General features: G+C 47.0%; 1 protein-coding gene across 1 annotated transcript; it reads left to right on the top strand.

The window, feature by feature from the left end:
• The first annotated feature begins 3178 nt into the window (after positions 1-3178).
• Positions 3179-21186, top strand: LOC128703460 (heart- and neural crest derivatives-expressed protein 1). Its single transcript, XM_053798115.2, has 2 exons — positions 3179-3766; positions 19949-21186. Exons 1-2 carry the CDS (start codon positions 3212-3214, stop codon positions 20174-20176), a joined length of 783 nt encoding a protein of 260 aa, XP_053654090.1. The 5' UTR covers positions 3179-3211; the 3' UTR covers positions 20177-21186.
• Positions 21187-21717: the final 531 nt, after the last annotated feature.

The following is a 21717-nucleotide window of genomic DNA, read 5'->3' on the forward strand; positions in this document are numbered from 1 at the left end:
TGCTGGAGGGTGATGGGCCGTGGCTGCAGGGAGATGGGTCGTAGCTGCAGGGTGACGGGTCGTTGCTGGAGGGTGATGGGCCGTGGCTGGAGGGTGATGGATCGTTGCTGGAGGGTGATAGGCAGTGGCTGCAGGGTGATGGGTCATGGCTGCAGGGTGACGGGTCGTTGCTGGAGGGTGATGGGCCATGGCTGCAGGGTGATGGGTCGCTGGAGGGTGATGGGTCGTGGCTGCAGGGTGATGGTCGTGGCTGCAGGGTGATGGGTCGCTGCTGGAGGGTGACGAGTCGTGGCTGCAGAGTGATAGGTCGTGGCTGCAGGGTGACGGGTCGTGGCTGCAGAGTGATGGGTCGAGGCTGCAGGGTGACGGGTCGTGGCTGCAGTGATGGGTCGCTGCTGGAGGGTGACGGGTCGTGGCTGCAGAAAGATGGGTCGTGGCTGCAGGGTGATGGATCGTGGCTGCAGGGTGATGGGTCGTGGCTGCAGGGTGATGAGTCGCTGTTGGAGGGTGACGGGTCATGGCTGCAGGGTGATGGGTCGTGGCTGCAGGGTGATGGGTCGCTGCTGGAGGGTGACGGGTGGTGGCTGCAGGATGATGGGTCGTGGCTGCAGGGTGATGGGTCGTGGCTGCAGGGTGATGGGTCGCTGCTGGAGGGTGACGGGTGGTGGCTGCAGGATGCTGGGACGTGGCTGCAGGGTGATGGGTCGTGGCTGCAGGGTGATGGGTCGCTGCTGGAGGGTGACGGGTGGTGGCTGCAGGGTGATGGGACGTGGCTGCAGGGTGATGGGACGTGGCTGCAGGGTGATGGGTCGTGGCTGGCGGGTGATGGTCGTGGCTGCAGGGTGATGGGTCGTGGCTGCAGGGTGATGGGTTCTGGCTGCAGGGTGATGGGTCGCTGCTGCAGAGTGATAGGTCGTGGCTGCAGGGTGATGGGTCGTGGCTGCAGGGTGATGGGTCGTGGCTGCAGAGTGATGGGTCGTGGCTGCAGGGTGATGGGTCGTGGCTGCAGTGATGGGTCGTGGCTTCAGTGATGGGTCGTGGCTGCAGGGTGATGGGTCTTGGCTTCAGTGATGGGTCGTGGCTGCAGTGATGGGTCGTGGCTGCAGGGTGATTGGTCGTGGCTTCAGTGATAGGTCGTGGCTGCAGGGTGATGGGCCGTGGCTTGTGATGGGTCGTGGCTGCAGGGTGATGGGTTGTGGCTTCAGTGATGGGTCGTGGCTGCAGGGTGATGGGTCGTGTCTTCAGTGATGGGTCGTGGCTGCAGGGTGATGGGTCGTGACTTCAGTGATGGGTCATGGCTGCAGGGTGATGGGTCGTGGCTTCAGTGATGGGTCGTGGCTGCAGGGTGATGGGTCGTGGCTTCAGTGATGGATCGTGGCTGCAGGGTGATGGGTCGTGGCTTGTGATGGGTCGTGTCTGCAGGGTAATGGGTCGTGGCTGCAGGGTGATGGGTCGTGGCTTCAGTAATGGGTCGTGGCTGCAGTGATGGGTCGTGGCTGCAGTGATGGGTCGTGGCTGCAGGGTGATGGGTCGTGGCTTCAGTGATGGGTCGTGGCTGCAGGATGATGGGTCGTGGCTTCAGTGATGGGTCGTGGCTGCAGGGTGATGGGTCGTGGCTTCAGTGATGGGTTGTGGCTGCATGGTGATGGGTCGTGGCTTCAGTGATGGGTCGTGGCTGCAGGGTGATGGGTCGTGGCTTCAGTGATGGGTCGTGGCTGCAGGGTGATGGGTCGTGGCTTCAGTGATGGGTCATGGCTGCAGGGTAATGGGTCGTGGCTTCAGGGATGGGTCGTGGCTGCAGGGTGATGGGTCGTGGCTTCAGGGATGGGTCGTGGCTGCAGGGTAATGGGTCGTGGCTGCAGTGATGGGTCGTGGCTGCAGGGTGATGGGTCATGGCTTCAGGGATGGGTCGTGGCTGCAGGGTGATGGGTCGTGGCTGCAGGGTGACGGTCGTGGCTTCAGTGATGGGTCGTGGCTGCAGGGTGACGGGTATAAGTGCACACGTTATTACAGAATCTTTTTATAATTTTAAAATAGCAATGACAGCTTGTGTTAACTCATTTTTTCTTATTTCTGATGATGGTCGCAGAAACATTAAAAAAATATCGTCTGAACGAACGAACGAGTAGTATTGAATCACTAACAACAATGCAACTAGCTGAGGATTCGAACCCATGTCGTTTTGACCCGCCTTATGGTGAGCGAAAATCATATGACGCTCTAACCCACAGAACCACACAATCCTCAAGAATCAAGCACCAAGCAGAGCTAGGTGTTTTACCTTGATCCGAGGACTTATTGTGGTGTGGGTGCCTCTGAGCTAATTTAATTCTAATCCCCGTGTACCAGCCTTCACGAGCAGTATATATACTATTGTAACCACGAACGAATGGTACTGAATCCATAACAACACTGCGACTAGCCGATTTTCGCTCACCATGAGGCGAGCCGAAACAACATGGGTTCGAATTTTGGGTAAGCGCAGCGTTGGCTGGACTCCAAGGTATTGGTCCAGTGTGGTATGGTGGTTAGAGCACTGAGTACCTTGTCCCAAGGTTCGTGTTTTCGAGTCTCCTTCGACCAGAGATTAGTGTTTGTGAATATTTCGCCTGTTCTGCGACTTTTAAATATTGTAAAAATCTCCCGTCGGTCGATGCATGCAATACCACTAAAGGGAGTTATATGAAACCACGTAAAATTTTAAATCAACATATAAATGAAAAAATAATCTAGAAATTCTGAAAGATGCACAATAATAACCCACATGGAGACAGAAACTCATGAGGTTAATTGATCTGTATAATTCGACTCCCTTCTGGGATCCTCTTCAGGACTACACACATGAAAGGAGAACACGAATTTATAGGGAAGGTTGCACCTCTCATGGTGAGAATTGTATGATATAAGAAAACTAGGAAAGTAGAGGAGAGCGACATTAGCGAATCACACATGGTTTTAAGACGTGAAGTAAAGGTGTGAGTCAGTGTGTCTGTCTGCCCTCCATTACTGCTGTGGCTGTGACGTCACCTCCATGACCCCGCCCACTAGCCCTGAAGCTCCGCCTTTTGCTCCACCTTCCGCGAGTGCCACGCCCTCTGTATGACGTCAGATGGTGACTCCGCCCCCTACTGTGATGTCACGGGTGAACTGAGGGTTACTTACACTCACGTGGCGGCTCAGGTGTTCTGGTGTGTTGGCTGGAGTCTGGACAATGTCATCAGGGTGTGAAGGCGGGTGGCCAGGTTACCCTTACTGCGGCTACCCTGCGCCGCCGCAGCCGCCACCACCACCACCACCACCGCCGCAATGGCCCGCACATCCCCATCACCACCACCATCACTACCACCATCACACTCCAGACTTCTGTGGAGCGCAGAACGCACCAGCGCCGCCATGTCCACCTCTAGTCACCTACGCTGACGGCAGCGTCCTGCCGCCGTGTCCGCCGCACTACTGGGACGGCGACGAACTTATCGACTCTTACGGTCGCGTTGTGCGTCGGAAGACGTCAGCCAACAAGAAGGAACGTCGTCGAACTCAGAGTATCAACAACGCATTCGCTGAGCTGCGCGAGTGTATCCCTAACGTTCCTGCAGACACTAAACTCTCCAAGATTAAGACTCTGCGTCTGGCAACCTCCTACATCGCCTACCTCATGGAGGTTCTTCATGCTGAAGACTCCCACCCTGCACCTCCACCACCCCAACCCTTCCGCGCCGACCTGCCGCCCAGACCTAGGGCCAACCCTGCCGCCCACGACGACAAGGTGAGTCTAAATGCCTCCCAGGACGTTCCACCAAATAACAAACACGCCCAACCACAGGGTGTTCCACGCCCATCATAGCATACTCCCACCCACAGTGTCCCACGCCCATCACAAAATACTCCCACTAACAGTGTCCCACGCCCATCACAGCATACTCCCACCCGTAGTGTCCCATGTCCATCATAGAATACTCCCACTCACAGTGTCCCACGGCCATCATAGCATACTCCCACCCGTAGTGTCCCATGTCCATCACAGAATACTCCCACTCACAGTGTCCCACGCCCATCACAACATTCCCACCCACAGTGTCCTACGTCCATCACAACACACTCATTTACAGTGCTCCACGCCCATCACAACACTCCCACCCACTGTAGCTATCCCACGCCCATCATAGCATACTCCCACTTACAGTGTCCCACGTCCATCAAAACACACTCCCACCCACAGTGTGTTTCACGCCCATCATAGCATACTCTCACTCATAGTGCTTCTCACGCCCATCGGTAGCATACTCCCACCTCACAGTGTGGTTCACGCCCATCACAACACACTCCCACCCACAGTGTCCCACGCCCGTCAACCCAGAAACAAACACAGGATGTTCCACACCCGTCACAACAGAACCAAACACAGGGTGTCCCACGCCCATCACAACAGAACCAAACACAGGGTGTCCCACGCCCATCACAACAGAACCAAACACAAGGTGTCCTACGCCCGTCACAACATAACCCAACACAGGGTCTACTTGGAGGGTATTCCTGGGATCAACGCCCCGCGGCCCGGTCCATGACAAGGCCTCCCGGTGGATCAATGCTTGATCAACTAAGCTGTTACTGATCGCCGCGCCGCACGTAGTCCAACGTACGAAACACAGCCCACGCTGTTGTATGGCCTGTTATTATATCCGTTCTACTACTATTTTATGGTGTTATATCTGTTCTGCTGTTTTCTTGTGTGTTATTACTGGTGTTCTTCACTTGCCACAAACACAGATATAATATATGATAGTCCTTAATCCAGGAAGAGATACATAGTTCCTCTTAGCAGATAACCTTGATATTTGTCTTACCCATGTACTCCCACTTCGCCCTCCTGTGTGTATTCTTCTGGTATCCGCCAAGAGGGACATAAATATAAACATAAGAATGGTGGAACACTGTAGCAGGCCTACTGTCCCATACAAGGCCACCCAGGAAATTATCCAACCTTTTGGTGGTATAAACCTGGTAATAAATACCGACAAGCTGGTTTAGAAAAACACGTAAGCAAATATATTAGAAAACGTTTCAGTCCTTGGACCTTTATTAGAAAACGTTTCAGTTACTTTTATCAGAAAACGTTTCAGTCCTGGGACCTTTATTAGAAAGCGTTTCAGTTACTTTTATCAGAAAACGTTTCAGTCCTGGGACCTTTATTAGAAAACGTTTCAGTCCTGGGACCTTTATCAAGGTCCCAGGACTGAAGCGTTTTCTAATAAATATGTGTTTTTGTAAACCAACAATCCAACGGTTTCCCAAAGGTACCTAAGAATTTGCTTCAGTACTTCGGGTACTAATCAAACCCAACCCTTTTCACTCTATTTGTCCAATCTCTTTTTAAAGCTACTTAATGTCTTAGCCTGTACTACCCTACTCGACAGATTGTTCTACGCGTCCACAACTCTGTTTGAAAACCAGTATTTACCTATGCTCTTTCTAAATTTGAATTTATCTAACTTAAAACCGTTATTTCTGGTTCTTATTTGATTGGACATCCTCAGTACTTTATTTATATCGTTTTTTGTATATGCTCTTATATTGCCGTAGTTTATGTCCTCATGGCTTAAACTCTTAACTTCTAACTCATACTTGGAACCTATGACAGTCACCTCCAAGCAGCTTTGAACCTTTGACAGTCACCTCCAAGCAGCTTTGAACCTTTGACAGTCACCTCCAAGCAGCTTTGAACCTTTGACAGTCACCTCCAAGCAGCTTTGAACCTTTGACAGTCACCTCCAAGCAGCTTTGAACCTTTGACAGTCACCTCCAAGCAGCTGTGAATTTATGACAGTCACCTCCAAGCAGCTTTGAACCTTTGACAGTCACCTCCAAGCAGCTGTGAATTTATGACAGTCATCTCCAAGCAGCTTTGAACCTTTGACAGTCACCTCCAAGCAGCTTTGCAAATTCTCTTGCTTGACACTCTCTTCTTGTACACCACTACCACTGTATGTGCACATCACTGCCACTGTATGTGCACATCACTGCCACTGTATGTGCACATCACTGCCACTGTATGTGCACATCACTGCCACTGTATGTGCACATCACTACCACTATGTGTACACCACTACCACTGTATGTGCACATCACTGCCACTGTATGTGCACATCACTGCCACTGTATGTGCACATCACTGCCACTGTATGTGCACATCACTGCCACTGTATGTGCACATCACTGCCACTGTATGTGCACATCACTGCCACTGTATGTGCACATCACTGCCACTGTATGTGCACATCACTGCCACTGTATGTGCACATCACTGCCACTGTATGTGCACATCACTACCACTATGTGTACACCACTACCACTGTATGTGCACATCACTGCCACTATATGTGCACATCACTGCCACTGTATGTGCACATCACTGCCACTGTATGTGCACATCACTGCCACTGTATGTGCACATCACTGCCACTGTATGTGCACATCACTGCCACTGTATGTGCACATCACTACCACTATGTGTACACCACTACCACTATGTGCACATCACTACCACTGTATGTGCACATCACTACCACTATGTGTACACCACTACCACTATGTGCACATCACTACCACTGTATGTGCACATCACTACCACTGTGTACACCACTACCACTGTATGTATACACCACTACTATTGTATATGTGTATACACCACTACCACTGTATATTGTGTGTATACACCACTACCACTGTATATTGTGTGTATACACAATATACATTATTATAAGTCCCACATCATAAAAATCATTGAATAGGTTGTAAGAAGCAAGATCGCCAACCACTTGGATACCCAACAATTTCACAAGCCAGGGCAGCATGGGTTTAGAGCAGGTCGCTCATACCTCTCACAACTACTGGACCACTGTGACGTGGTCTTGGAAGCATTGGAGAACAAACAGTGTGCAGATTGACTCACGAAATCGTAATGACACGATTGGAAACCATGGTACAGGTGAGAATTGAACTCGCGACAAGCGAGTCGTAAAACTCTAGGCCAGCGCGTAAGCCACTAAGCCAGCTGAGTTCAATCCCCACTCGTACTGTGGTTTGCTTATAATAATAATAATAATATAAAGTATACAGACCATACCTGACATCAATGACATACTGCTATATAGAAAGCCGCTTATGCTAAGCATTTCCCGCAAATTAGGTCCTTGTCCCCGGATGCGACCCACACCAGTCCACTAACACCCAGGTACCCATTTTACTGATGGGCGAACACAGACAACCGGTGTAAAGAAACACGCCCAATGTTTCTACCCGCGCTAGGAATCGAACGCAGACCCTCGCCGTGTGAAGCGAGAGTTTTAGAGAAAGCCTTCGACAAGTGCGATCATTGCGTAATAGCACACAAAATGCGTGATAAAGGAATAACAGGAAAAGTGGGTAGATGGATATATAATTTCCTAACAAACAGAACATAAAGAGTACTAATAAACAGAGTAAAGTCAGAGGCGGCTACAGTAAAAAGCTGTGTTCCGCATGGTACAGTACTTGTTCTCATCCTTTTCCTCATATCTGACAGACAGAGAAGTAAGCAACAGCACCGTGTTCTCCTTTGCTTATTACCTGGAGAGAGTTCCGGGGGTCAACGCCCCCGCGGCCCGGTCTGTGACCAGGCCTCCTGGTGGATCAGAGCCTGATCAACCAGGCTGTTGCTGCTGGCTGCACGCAAACCAACGTACGAGCCACAGCCCGGCTGATCAGGAACTGACTTTAGGTGCTTGTCCAGTGCCAGCTTGAAGACTGCCAGGGGTCTGTTGGTAATCCCCCTTATGTGTGCTGGGAGGCAGTTGAACAGTCTCGGGCCCCTGACACTTATTGTATGGTCTCTTAACGTGCTAGTGACACCCCTGCTTTTCATTGGGGGGGATGGTGCATCGTCTGCCAAGTCTTTTGCTTTCGTAGTGAGTGATTTTCGTGTGCAAGTTCGGTACTAGTCCCTCTAGGATTTTCCAGGTGTATATAATCATGTATCTCTCCCTCCTGCATTCCAGGGAATACAGGTTTAGGAACCTCAAGCGCTCCCAGTAATTGAGGTGTTTTATCTCCGTTATGCGCGCCGTGAAAGTTCTCTGTACATTTTCTAGGTCGGCAATTTCACCTGCCTTGAAAGGTGCTGTTAGTGTGCAGCAATATTCCAGCCTAGATAGAACAAGTGACCTGAAGAGTGTCATCATGGGCTTGGCCTCCCTAGTTTTGAAGGTTCTCATTATCCATCCTGTCATTTTTCTAGCAGATGCGATTGATACAATGTTATGGTCCTTGAAGGTGAGATCCTCCGACATGATCATTCCCAGGTCTTTGACGTTGGTGTTTCGCTCTATTTTGTGGCCAGAATTTGTTTTGTACTCTGATGAGATTTAATTTCCTCATGTTTACCATATCTGAGTAATTGAAATTTCTCATCGTTGAACTTCATATTGTTTTCTGCAGCCCACTGAAAGATTTGGTTGATGTCCGCCTGGAGTCTTGCAGTGTCTGCAATGGAAGACACTGTCATGCAGATTCGGGTGTCATCTGCAAAGGAAGACACGGTGCTGTGGCTGACATCCTTGTCTATGTCGGATATGAGGATGAGGAACAAGATGGGAGCGAGTACTGTGCCTTGTGGAACAGAGCTTTTCACCGTAGCTGCCTCGGACTTTACTCTGTTGACGACTACTCTCTGTGTTCTGTTAGTGAGGAAATTATAGATCCATCGACCGACTTTTCCTGTTATTCCTTTAGCACGCATTTTGTGCGCTATTACGCCATGGTCACACTTGTCGAAGGCTTTTGCAAAGTCTGTATGATACCAGAATTTGCGTGACGGTGTCCTCCATTGAGGACACTGCAAATTTCCAAGCGAACATTAACCAAGTCTTTAAATGGGCGTCAGAAAACAATATAAAATTCAATGAAGACCAATTTCAATTACTCCGCTATGGAAATCTCGAGGAAATAAAAACTGGATCGGAGTATAAAATAAATTCCAACTACACAGTAGAGAAAAAACTATTTGAAGGACCTGGGAGTGATGTCAGAGAATCTCACTTTCAAAGATCACAACAATGTATCTACCACATCTGCTAGGAAAATGATACATGGATAATGAGAACCTTCAAAACTAGGAATGCCAAGCCAATGATGATTCTCTTTAAATCGATTGTTCTCTCTAGGCTGAAATATTGCTGTAGACTAACGGCCCCTTTCAAGGCAGGCGAAATTGCAGACCAAGAGAATATACAGAGAACTTTCATGCACGTATAAGTACAGTAGAACACCTAAACTACTGGGAACGATTGAAGTCCCTTGATCTGTATTCCTTGGAATGCAGGCGATAAAGATGCATGATAATACACACTATGAAAAACTTTGAGGGAACACGGAAATCACTCCCTACAAAAGTAAAAGACTCGGCAGGCGGTGAAACATTACCCTACTGAAAAGCAGGGGCGCCATGAGTACCCTAAGAGACAACACAATAAGTGTCAGGGGTCTAAGACTGTACAACTGCCTCCCAGCATACATAAGGGGATTTCCAATGGACCCCTGGTTGTCTTTAAGAGAGAGCTGGACAGACACCTAAAGTCAGTACCTGACCAGCCGGGCTGTGGTTCGTACGTCGGTTTGCGTGCGGCCAGCAGGTGACAACCTGGTTGATCAGGTCCTGATCCACCACAAGGCCTGGTCATGGACAAGGGCTCGGGGGCGTTGAATCCTGAAACAAACTCCAGAGATTCACTACTACCACTCAATAGTATATAAACACCACTACCACTATATAACAAATAACAAAAAAAGGCACAATACCGTGACTGGAACGATACACAAATAACCCGCACATAGAAGAGAGGAGCTTACGACGACGTTTCGGTCCGACTTGGACCATTTACAAAGTCATACTAACGAGAAGTGTATCAGGACGGGTATATATAGGCAGGAAAAGGTAGTACGGTGGTGGTGGTGGTGGTAGTAGTAGTAGTAGTAGTAGTAGTAGTAGTAGTAGTAGTAGTAGTAGTAGTAGTAGTAGTAGTAGTAGTAGTGGTAGTAGTAGTAGTAGTAGTGGTATATTATGTGCACCTCAAATCCATCCTGTGGATGGTAGCGCAAGAACATATGGATACACAAGAAGCCATAAGAGTTAACAGGAGTACATCTGGATTTATATCTACGAGAGAGAGAGAGAGAGAGAGAGAGAGAGAGAGAGAGAGAGATACATGGACAAATATAAAAGAAAAAGATAAAATAAAAAAGTATTGGTGAGGAGTGGGGGTGTGCGGTAAGCAAGTGATGGGTGGCACCACCACACTAACACCTCCTGGTGTATACACTAGGGTCACCTGGCGGCAGGTGCAGGTGTCACGGCACGCCGCCCTCACCTCCTGGTGTATACACTAGGGGTCACCTGGTGGCAGGTGCAGGTGTCACCGCACCATAAACAAAAGATTGTTCCTCCCACCTATTTTCTCTTTTCCATATGTACCTGCCACATGAAATATGTAGGCACAGTGCATATAGCATGTGGATGGTAAATATACGAGTTGAATTTCTGTAGTACTAATTAAAGTATGCTTCATGTTAGAATATATATAATATATATATATATATAGGATGGGGTCCACCTCTGGTGTAAATTGTGGGACCCATAGCCTCGGAGAAGTGGATAAAAAGGCTTCAAGGAAGAATATTTGGATTTCTTCCTGAAACCGTTTGAATATTCCACTTCCCCTACCACCCCATCTTTTAATATATGTATATATATTTTTTACCAATAGGAATATTTTATTACATAATATGGTACAGAAGATTTAAGAGATACATTGTTGATATAAAGGTGGCATATACGGTACATGTTGTTACGTGTGTATCACCGATTATAAGGCAAAAATCTCATCCAGCTCCTCAGAGCTGGGGCGTGTGCCCAAAATACAGCAGGCATTACCCCTTTTAACAGCCGCACTGAGCCGCTGGAACAGAAAACTAGCTGTCCTGGGATCCCTAGTTACCCTGATGAGTCTTTTTCCCAGCTCCTTAAGGAACTTAGATGCACTTTTTCCCCATGAGCCAAGGGTCTCTGAGCCTATGGGAACAAACATATAATGATGGGCAAGTTCTCCATATTTTCTAGACTTTTAGGACTCCCTGAAGCTGGCAGCTGCCCCTCCTTCTTCCCTGGTGTATTGGAGATAGGTATCAGCCAAGGTAGATGCACATGTATAGTCCCACACCACCTGCTTCCCATCTGTCCAGGCTTGAAGGGCGATACCATCTGGACGCTTCTGGCTGCCATCAGATCTGCATAGTTGGGGTGGCTCCCTTACTGCTGGGCATCCAGCTGTTGTGAGGCTCCTCTTGATATGTTATTAACCTCCTCATGTCTTGCAATCTTTCCCTCGGATTTACAGCACATAAGACCATGGTACCCGAATCGGTCTGCTGCTTCACTGCCACAAATACACCTGTGTTCGGCGAGAATAGGGGCGGCAAGTCGAAGGGCAACACCGATGCGGATGGTCTGTGGGTCGAGGCGTGTGCCAAGACTGGAGTTGGGAACAGCCAACAGAAAGTCCCCAGCATGAGGGGCTCTCACTGCCAGGAGGCGGGCTCTATCCTTCCCTGACACACTCTGAAGCACTGTTGAGGCAACATTTTCCACTATTGGACCATCCCAGTGCGATTGTTTGTAGTTGTTGGGAGGAGCAGGTCTGGTTTCAGAGCCCGTTAGATTATCCCAGATCATTGCTCCGTCAATGATCCCTAAGATGTTCAGGGAGAATCGCTGCTACAAGCTCTCTGGATGCAATACACGAGGACAGAAAAGCAGGTAACGCAATCTGTGATGACTTGCGGACACCAATGCCTCCTAGTCTGACTGGAAGTGTAGCTTGGTTCCACTGCCCGTCTTCTAGAGTAAGGTTAAGTACTTTCGTAAAAATCTGCTTCAGAATACTGTCATATTCGTGCAGTATAGGGTTATCATATGAAGGTGCACATCTTAGGAAATATGTCAACCTGGGCAGACTCAAGCACTTTGTGAGAAGGTACAAGGCATCGTGGGTGTCCAGATTGCCTATTCGTTGTTCCATTCTCCTTAACTCTTCCAATTTCTTCCTGAGAATTGTGTCAATGGCATTGCTTCCCAGAGGTGCTCCTAGCAAGACACTATTTGTGGGGGCAATGACTGCTGCTCTTGGTAGTTTTGATCTCACTGCATTTATCACTTGTTGACTGACTGAGATGATTTCACATTTCGATGGATTCAGAATGAGACCCATTTCCTGTCCCCGTGTCATTACCTGTGTAAGGTCATGTAGGAGGGACTCCTTTGTACCTGCTAGTGTGCCATCATCTAGGAACCAGATGTTTAGCTCGCTGGTCAGTCTGACTGTGATTTCCCTAACTGCTATACAGAAGAGAAATGGTGCAAGAGGATCTCCTTGTTGGACACCCTCCGATGATGTGATTTCATGCCTTCCAAAGAGAAGCATTGATTCCTTGCTATACCCAGCTGAAACAAAAGGGAAGAGACCAGGGAAATGTTCTTGTACTGCTGCTAATACCACATCTCTTTTCAGGAGATTGAACGCATTCTTGAAATCTAATTTTACCATTGCATTGTCCTCAGGCAGGTTGTTGATATACGCCCTTGTTGCGTGAACCGCTGCTTCACTTCCTTGAGAGACCCCAAAGCCAAGCTGGTTTGGTTAAAGCATCATGGCTGCCTGTGCACGAATACTTCGGACAGCAGCTTTGGATATGAGGCGGCGTAACGTGTTGCCTACTGCAATTGGCCGAATTCCTCCATCCTTCTTTTTAAGTGCACAAAGTGTTGCACCAAAAAACAAAGGTCTAATTTCATCAGGAATCAGACCAGCCAAGGAATTGTTGACGAACCTTGTGATCTCTGAAAGCAGTGTCTCTGCAATTTCCCCAATAACTGGATTAACCTTTTCCTTTAAATGCTGTGGCCTTATTCAAGTGAAACCCCCAGCAGAGCCAGATGGGAATGACATTATTGCTTTGTAAATGTCTGAGTCTTCCACAATCAATGGTTCCATAGTAGGGACAGAGGTGTTGGAACTGTTGGTGCCACTGGTTTCCCTGGCAGGGTGCTTTCCTCTAAGTGCTTCAGCACTTATATATATATATATATATATATATATATATATATATATATATATATATATATATATATATATATATATATATATATATATAGAGAGAGAGAGAGAGAGAGAGAGAGAGAGAGAGAGAGAGAAAGAGAGAGAGAGAGACAGAGAGAGAGAGAGAGGCGATATCACAATATACAAAACGACCACTGTGGAAAAAAAATAGTGGAAGTCCAAGACCTAAAAAAAATAATGCAGAGATATCACTTCATGGTCACGTCTGACATTACACCCATCCCATTATGATGCGGGTGGGATGGTCAAGAACCTGTCAAACATTACACCCATCCCATTATGATGCGGGTGGGATGGTCAAGAACCTGTCAAACATTACACCCATCCCATTATGATGCGGGTGGGATGGTCAAGAACCTGTCAAACATTACACCCATCCCATTATGATGCGGGTGGGATGGTCAAGAACCTGTCAAACATTACACCCATCCCATTATGATGCGGGTGGGATGGTCAAGAACCTGTCAAACATTACACCCATCCCATTATGATGCGGGTGGGATGGTCAAGAACCTGTCAAACATTACACCCATCCCATTGTGATGCGGGTGGGATGGTCAAGAACCTGTCAAACATTACACCCATCCCATTATGATGCGGGTGGGATGGTCAAGAACCTGTCAAACATTACACCCATCCCATTATGATGCGGGTGGGATGGTCAAGAACCTGTCAAACATTACACCCATCCCATTGTGATGCGGGTGGGATGGTCAAGAACCTGTCAAACATTACACCCATCCCATTGTGATGCGGGTGGGATGGTCAAGAACCTGTCAAACATTACACCCATCCCATTATGATGCGGGTGGGATGGTCAAGAACCTGTCAAACATTACACCCATCCCATTGTGATGCGGGTGGGATGGTCAAGAACCTGTCAAACATTACACCCATCCCATTATGATGCGGGTGGGATGGTCAAGAACCTGTCAAACATTACACCCATCCCATTGTGATGCGGGTGGGATGGTCAAGAACCTGTCAAACATCACACCCATCCCATTATGATGCAGGTGGGATGGTCAAGAACCTGTCAAACATTACACCCATCCCATTATGATGCGGGTGGGATGGTCAAGAACCTGTCAAACATTACACCCATCCCATTGTGATGCGGGTGGGATGGTCAAGAACCTGTCAAACATCACACCCATCCCATTATGATGCGGGTGGGATGGTCAAGAACCTGTCAAACATTACACCCATCCCATTGTGATGCGGGTGGGATGGTCAAGAACCTGTCAAACATCACACCCATCCCATTATGATGCGGGTGGGATGGTCAAGAACCTGTCAAACATTACACCCATCCCATTGTGATGCGGGTGGGATGGTCAAGAACCTGTCAAACATCACACCCATCCCATTATGATGCGGGTGGGATGGTCAAGAACCTGTCAAACATTACACCCATCCCATTGTGATGCGGGTGGGATGGTCAAGAACCTGTCAAACATCACACCCATCCCATTATGATGCGGGTGGGATGGTCAAGAACCTGTCAAACATCACACCCATCCCATTGTAATGCGGGTGGGATGGTCAAGAACCTGTCAAACATTACACCCATCCCATTGTGATGCGGGTGGGATGGTCAAGAACCTGTCAAACATCACACCCATCCCATTGTAATGCGGGTGGGATGGTCAAGAACCTGTCAAACATTACACCCATCCCATTGTGATGCGGGTGGGATGGTCAAGAACCTGTCAAACATCACACCCATCCCATTGTAATGCGGGTGGGATGGTCAAGAACCTGTCAAACATTACACCCATCCCATTGTGATGCGGGTGGGATGGTCAAGAACCTGTCAAACATTACACCCATCCCATTATGATGCGGGTGAGATGGTCAAGAACCTGTCAAACATTACACCTATCCCATTGTGATGCGGGTGGGATGGTCAAGAACCTGTCAAACATTACACCCATCCCATTGTGATGCGGGTGGGATGGTCAAGAACCTGTCAAACATTACACCCATCCCATTGTGATGCGGGTGGGATGGTCAAGAACCTGTCAAACATTACACCCATCTCATTATGATGCGGGTGGGATGGTCAAGAACCTGTCAAACATTACACCCATCCCATTGTGATGCGGGTGGGATGGTCAAGAACCTGTCAAACATTACACCCATCTCATTATGATGCGGGTGGGATGGTCAAGAACCTGTCAAACATTACACCCATCCCATTATGATGCAGGTGGGATGGTCAAGAACCTGTCAAACATTACACCCATCCCATTGTGATGTGGGTGGGATGGTCAAGAACCTGTCAAACATTACACCCATCCCATTGTGATGCGGGTGGGATGGTCAAGAACCTGTCAAACATTACACCCATCCCATTGTGATGCGGGTGGGATGGTCAAGAACCTGTCAAACATTACACCCATCCCATTGTGATGCTGGTGGGATGGTCAAGAACCTGTCAAACATTACACCCATCCCATTGTGATGCTGGTGGGATGGTCAAGAACCTGTCAAACATTACACCCATCCCATTGTGATGCGGGTGGGATGGTCAAGAACCTGTCAAACATCACACCCATCCCATTGTGATGCGGGTGGGATGGTCAAGAACCTGTCAAACATTACACCCATCCCATTGTGATGCGGGTGGGATGGTCAAGAACCTGTCAAACATTACACCCATCCCATTGTGATGCTGGTGGGATGGTCAAGAACCTGTCAAACATTACACCCATCCCATTGTGATGCTGGTGGGATGGTCAAGAACCTGTCAAACATTACACCCATCCCATTGTGATGCGGGTGGGATGGTCAAGAACCTGTCAAACATTACACCCATCCCATTGTGATGCTGGTGGGATGGTCAAGAACCTGTCAAACATTACACCCATCCCATTGTGATGCTGGTGGGATGGTCAAGAACCTGTCAAACATTACACCCATCCCATTGTGATGCGGGTGGGATGGTCAAGAACCTGTCAAACATTACACCCATCCCATTGTGATGCTGGTGGGATGGTCAAGAACCTGTCAAACATTACACCCATCCCATTGTGATACTGGTGGGATGGTCAAGAACCTGTCAAACATTACACCCATCCCATTGTGATGCGGGTGGGATGGTCAAGAACCTGTCAAACATTACACCCATCCCATTGTGATGCTGGTGGGATGGTCAAGAACCTGTCAAACATTACACCCATCCCATTGTGATGCGGGTGGGATGGTCAAGAACCTGTCAAACATTACACCCATCCCATTGTGATGCTGGTGGGATGGTCAAGAACCTGTCAAACATTACACCTATCCCATTGTGATGCGGGTGGGATGGTCAAGAACCTGTCAAACATTACACCCATCCCATTGTGATGCGGGTGGGATGGTCAAGAACCTGTCAAACATTACACCCATCCCATTGTGATGCGGGTGGGATGGTCAAGAACCTGTCAGACATTACACCCATCCCATTATGATGCGGGTGGGATGGTCAAGAACCTGTCAAACATTACACCCATCCCATTGTGATGCGGGTGGGATGGTCAAGAACCTGTCAAACATTACACCCATCCCATTGTGATGCTGGTGGGATGGTCAAGAACCTGTCAAACATTACACCCATCCCATTGTGATGTGGGTGGGATGGTCAAGAACCTGTCAAACATTACACCCATCCCATTATGATGCGGGTGGGATGGTCAAGAACCTGTCAAACATTACACCCATCCCATTGTGATGCGGGTGGGATGGTCAAGAACCTGTCAAACATTACACCCATCCCATTGTGATGCGGGTGGGATGGTCAAGAACCTGTCAAACATTACACCCATCCCATTGTGATGTGGGTGGGATGGTCAAGAACCTGTCAAACATTACACCCATCCCATTGTGATGCGGGTGGGATGGTCAAGAACCTGTCAGACATTACACCCATCCCATTATGATGCGGGTGGGATGGTCAAGAACCTGTCAAACATTACACCCATCCCATTGTGATGCGGGTGGGATGGTCAAGAACCTGTCAAACATTACACCCATCCCATTATGATGCAGGTGGGATGGTCAAGAACCTGTCAAACATTACACCCATCCCATTGTGATGCGGGTGGGATGGTCAAGAACCTGTCAAACATTACACCCATCCCATTGTGATGCGGGTGGGATGGTCAAGAACCTGTCAGACATTACACCCATCCCATTATGATGCGGGTGGGATGGTCAAGAACCTGTCAAACATTACACCCATCCCATTGTGATGCGGGTGGGATGGTCAAGAACCTGTCAAACATTACACCCATCCCATTATGATGCGGGTGGGATGGTCAAGAACCTGTCAAACATTACACCCATCCCATTGTGATGCAGGTGGGATGGTCAAGAACCTGTCAAGCATTACACCCATCCCATTATGATGCGGGTGGAATGGTCAAGAACCTGTCAAACATTACACCCATCCCATTATGATGCGGGTGGGATGGTCAAGAACCTGTCAAACATTACACCCATCCCATTGTGATGTGGGTGGGATGGTCAAGAACCTGTCAAACATTACACCCATCCCATTATGATGCGGGTGGGATGGTCAAGAACCTGTCAAACATTACACCCATCCCATTGTGATGCGGGTGGGATGGTCAAGAACCTGTCAAACATTACACCCATCCCATTGTGATGCGGGTGGGATGGTCAAGAACCTGTCAAACATTACACCCATCCCATTATGATGCGGGTGGGATGGTCAAGAACCTGTCAAACATTACACCCATCCCATTGTGATGCGGGTGGGATGGTCAAGAACCTGTCAAACATTACACCCATCCCATTATGATGCAGGTGGGATGGTCAAGAACCTGTCAAACATTACACCCATCCCATTGTGATGCGGGTGGGATGGTCAAGAACCTGTCAAACATTACACCCATCCCATTGTGATGCGGGTGGGATGGTCAAGAACCTGTCAGACATTACACCCATCCCATTATGATGCGGGTGGGATGGTCAAGAACCTGTCAAACATTACACCCATCCCATTGTGATGCGGGTGGGATGGTCAAGAACCTGTCAAACATTACACCCATCCCATTATGATGCGGGTGGGATGGTCAAGAACCTGTCAAACATTACACCCATCCCATTGTGATGCAGGTGGGATGGTCAAGAACCTGTCAAGCATTACACCCATCCCATTATGATGCGGGTGGAATGGTCAAGAACCTGTCAAACATTACACCCATCCCATTATGATGCGGGTGGGATGGTCAAGAACCTGTCAAACATTACACCCATCCCATTGTGATGTGGGTGGGATGGTCAAGAACCTGTCAAACATTACACCCATCCCATTATGATGCGGGTGGGATGGTCAAGAACCTGTCAAACATTACACCCATCCCATTGTGATGCGGGTGGGATGGTCAAGAACCTGTCAAACATTACACCCATCCCATTGTGATGCGGGTGGGATGGTCAAGAACCTGTCAAACATTACACCCATCCCATTATGATGCGGGTGGGATGGTCAAGAACCTGTCAAACATTACACCCATCCCATTGTGATGCGGGTGGGATGGTCAAGAACCTGTCAAACATTACACCCATCCCATTGTGATGCGGGTGGGATGGTCAAGAACCTGTCAAACATTACTTAAATTCTTCCCAAATTTTATGAATCTAATTTTTCAAACACAGATTAAATTTTATTAATTATAAATTAATCTGTTTAATACTAAACCAATATTCACATTAAAATCGAAACTATTTTTTCTGAAGCTTAATTCAATTATATTTCTGTCAAGCATGGACCTGCCTGATACAACTTTCCTGGCCTGTCGAAAATCAATGGGATGGTTACAATCTCTCACATGAATAAACACAGCTTTAGACTCTTGTCCAGTTTAATGCTCTATTTGTTACTGTAATCTTAGTTCAAGGCTTTTTCCAGTTTGACCGTAATAAACTATATTGCATTTTATTACAGGGAGTCTTGCAGAAAGAGCCATCAGCATTTTTGGGGGGAATTTTTAATCAAAAATTTTTTTTTACTCAATCAAGATTTTTAAATACAACTATGACTTTTAAAAATTCTTAGTATAGAAGGTATATCAAAAATGTTTTTATGGTAAGGGAGAACCAGCATATTATTGGTTGAATATGACTGTTTGCAACTGTCTGAATTGTTAAATGTATTTCTAACAATTTTAAAGGATATATCAGTTAAGTATTTTGGGCATTTTAGCTCATTAGTTATTTCTATTATTTTTACAGGCCCTTGATAATGTGAGAAATCACGAAAGGGCTTAGAATCTCACTAATTTTTTTTCACAGTAGTTGCTTTACACACACACACACACACACACACACACACACACACACACATATATATATATATATATATATATATATATCACTGTTCACACACCCTGCCATCACTGTTCACACACCCTGTCATCAATGTTCACACACCCTGTCATCAATGTTCACACACCCTGCCATCACTGTTCACACACCCTGCCATCAATGTTCACACACCCTGTCATCAATGTTCACACACCCTGTCATCAATGTTCACACACCCTGCCATCACTGTTCACATACCCTGCCATCACTGTTCATACATCCTGCTATCACTGTTTATACACCCTTCCATCATTTTTCACACATCCTGCCACCACTATTCACACACCCTGCCACCACTCGACAAACTCTACCAGACATTACGACGTCAAGCACAACACAATAACTGCAGCTCTTGTGTTTCTCCTTAGGACGACAGTGATATGGACACTGAACCTGCCACTCCAGGTGAGAGAAGTCGTGAGGTAGCTGCCCACTCCACCTCCACAACCTCTACCGTCGTCGCCTTCACCGCATCTTCCTCCTCTTCCTCCTCCTCCTCCACCAACACCTCTGTTTCGGACGGCGCTACCATGGAGAAGCGCCGAGGAAGAACTGGCTGGCCAGAAACAGTGTGGGCCCAAGAACTGAAACACTGAATTACCTTCAGTTGCAACTCATCAATGGCAACAAGTGAAGTACCAGTATGGTTATGGCTCAGGAAGGAAGCACTTGAGACTGTTAACGAGCAAGACACCACTTAGGCATCATTACAGACAAAACTGATGAAGCCTCCTGAGCAGGCGAAACGTTTCATCAGTAAAGATGCCTAAGTGTTGCACATGTCTTTAACTCGTCAATTTTTCGGTATTACATATATTTCCATCGTAAGATTCTTCTTTGAGCTTAAGTGAAAATGCTGATGACACACGTGGACTATTTTGATTCATGCACAGAGAATAGTGGAGGCAAGAACAGTGCATGAGAACCTTTGTTATGTATTAATAATATACTTCCCTTTGCTTAAGATTAAGCTCTTATAAGCTCTAGATGAGTTAGAGGACGCTTGAAGAAAAGTGAAGTAATGAACAGCCAGTATTACGCTAGATGGTCTCCGAGATGCTGTGTTAGTTTGCTGAGTTGTTGCTGTGGCTAAATGAGAGTGAGAGACAGACAGACAGACTGAGAAAAAGAAAAAGAAAAAATGAAATGAAGGAGCATGAGATCGAGTGCATACACACACACACACACACACACACACACACACACACACACACACATATATATATATGTCGTGCCGAATAGGCAGAACTTGCGATCTTGGCTTAAATAGCAACGCTCATCTTGCCATATAAGACAAGCGAAAATTTGTGTATGCAATAATTTCGCCAAAATCATTCTTAACCTAACGAAAAAAAATATATTTCACTGTGTTTGTTTAGTATTAAATTATTGTAAACAAATCTAACATATATTTAGTTGGGTTAGGCTAAAATAAATTGTTCTTGTTATAATAAGGTTAGGTAAGTTTTCTAAGATTCTTTTGGTGAAAAATTAAAATTTTTTACATCAACTTTAATGAAAAAAATATATCTATAAACGTATAAGAGAAAATTTTAGAAACGGCTTAATTTTAAATGAGTTCTTGCTAATTGACCAGTTTTACATATTCGGCACGACATATATATATATAATATATATATATATATATATATATATATATATATATATATATATATATATATATATATATATATATATATATATATATATATATATATACATATATATATATATTCATCTTGATTGTAATTTTTTATATAGATGAGGTCTACACTATATACACGTGCTCTTCCTGGGATCAAATCTGACGAATCCTGTTCCACAGACGCTGTATGATCCATAAGGATTTAACGCTTTCCCTTGAATGTAATAATTATTAAATCTGTTGAAATATTTTTTGTCGTCATATTTAGTGTGCACTCTGCCTCGCCTTCCTTGTTGTGGTGCACAAGATGTGCACTCTGCCTCGCCTTCCTTGTTGTGGTGCACAAGATGTGCACTCTGCCTCGCCTTCCTTGTTGTGGTGCACAAGATGTGCACTCTGCCTCGCCTTCCTTGTTGTGGTGCACAAGATGTGCACTCTGCCTCGCCTTCCTTGTTGTGGTGCACAAGATATGCACTCTGCCTCGCCTTCCTT

The sequence above is a fragment of the Cherax quadricarinatus genome, chromosome 37, assembly GCF_038502225.1.
Source record: "Cherax quadricarinatus isolate ZL_2023a chromosome 37, ASM3850222v1, whole genome shotgun sequence".
Lineage (NCBI taxonomy): Eukaryota > Metazoa > Arthropoda > Malacostraca > Decapoda > Parastacidae > Cherax > Cherax quadricarinatus.

Bases quoted from the DNA above. Each gene is read 5' to 3' on its own strand.
- LOC128703460 (XM_053798115.2), top strand. From the start codon at position 3,212: ATGTCATCAGGGTGTGAAGGCGGGTGGCCAGGTTACCCTTACTGCGGC. The intron at 3,767-19,948 runs GTGAGTCTAAAT...GTTTCTCCTTAG, and splicing joins CTGCCGCCCACGACGACAAG to GACGACAGTGATATGGACAC.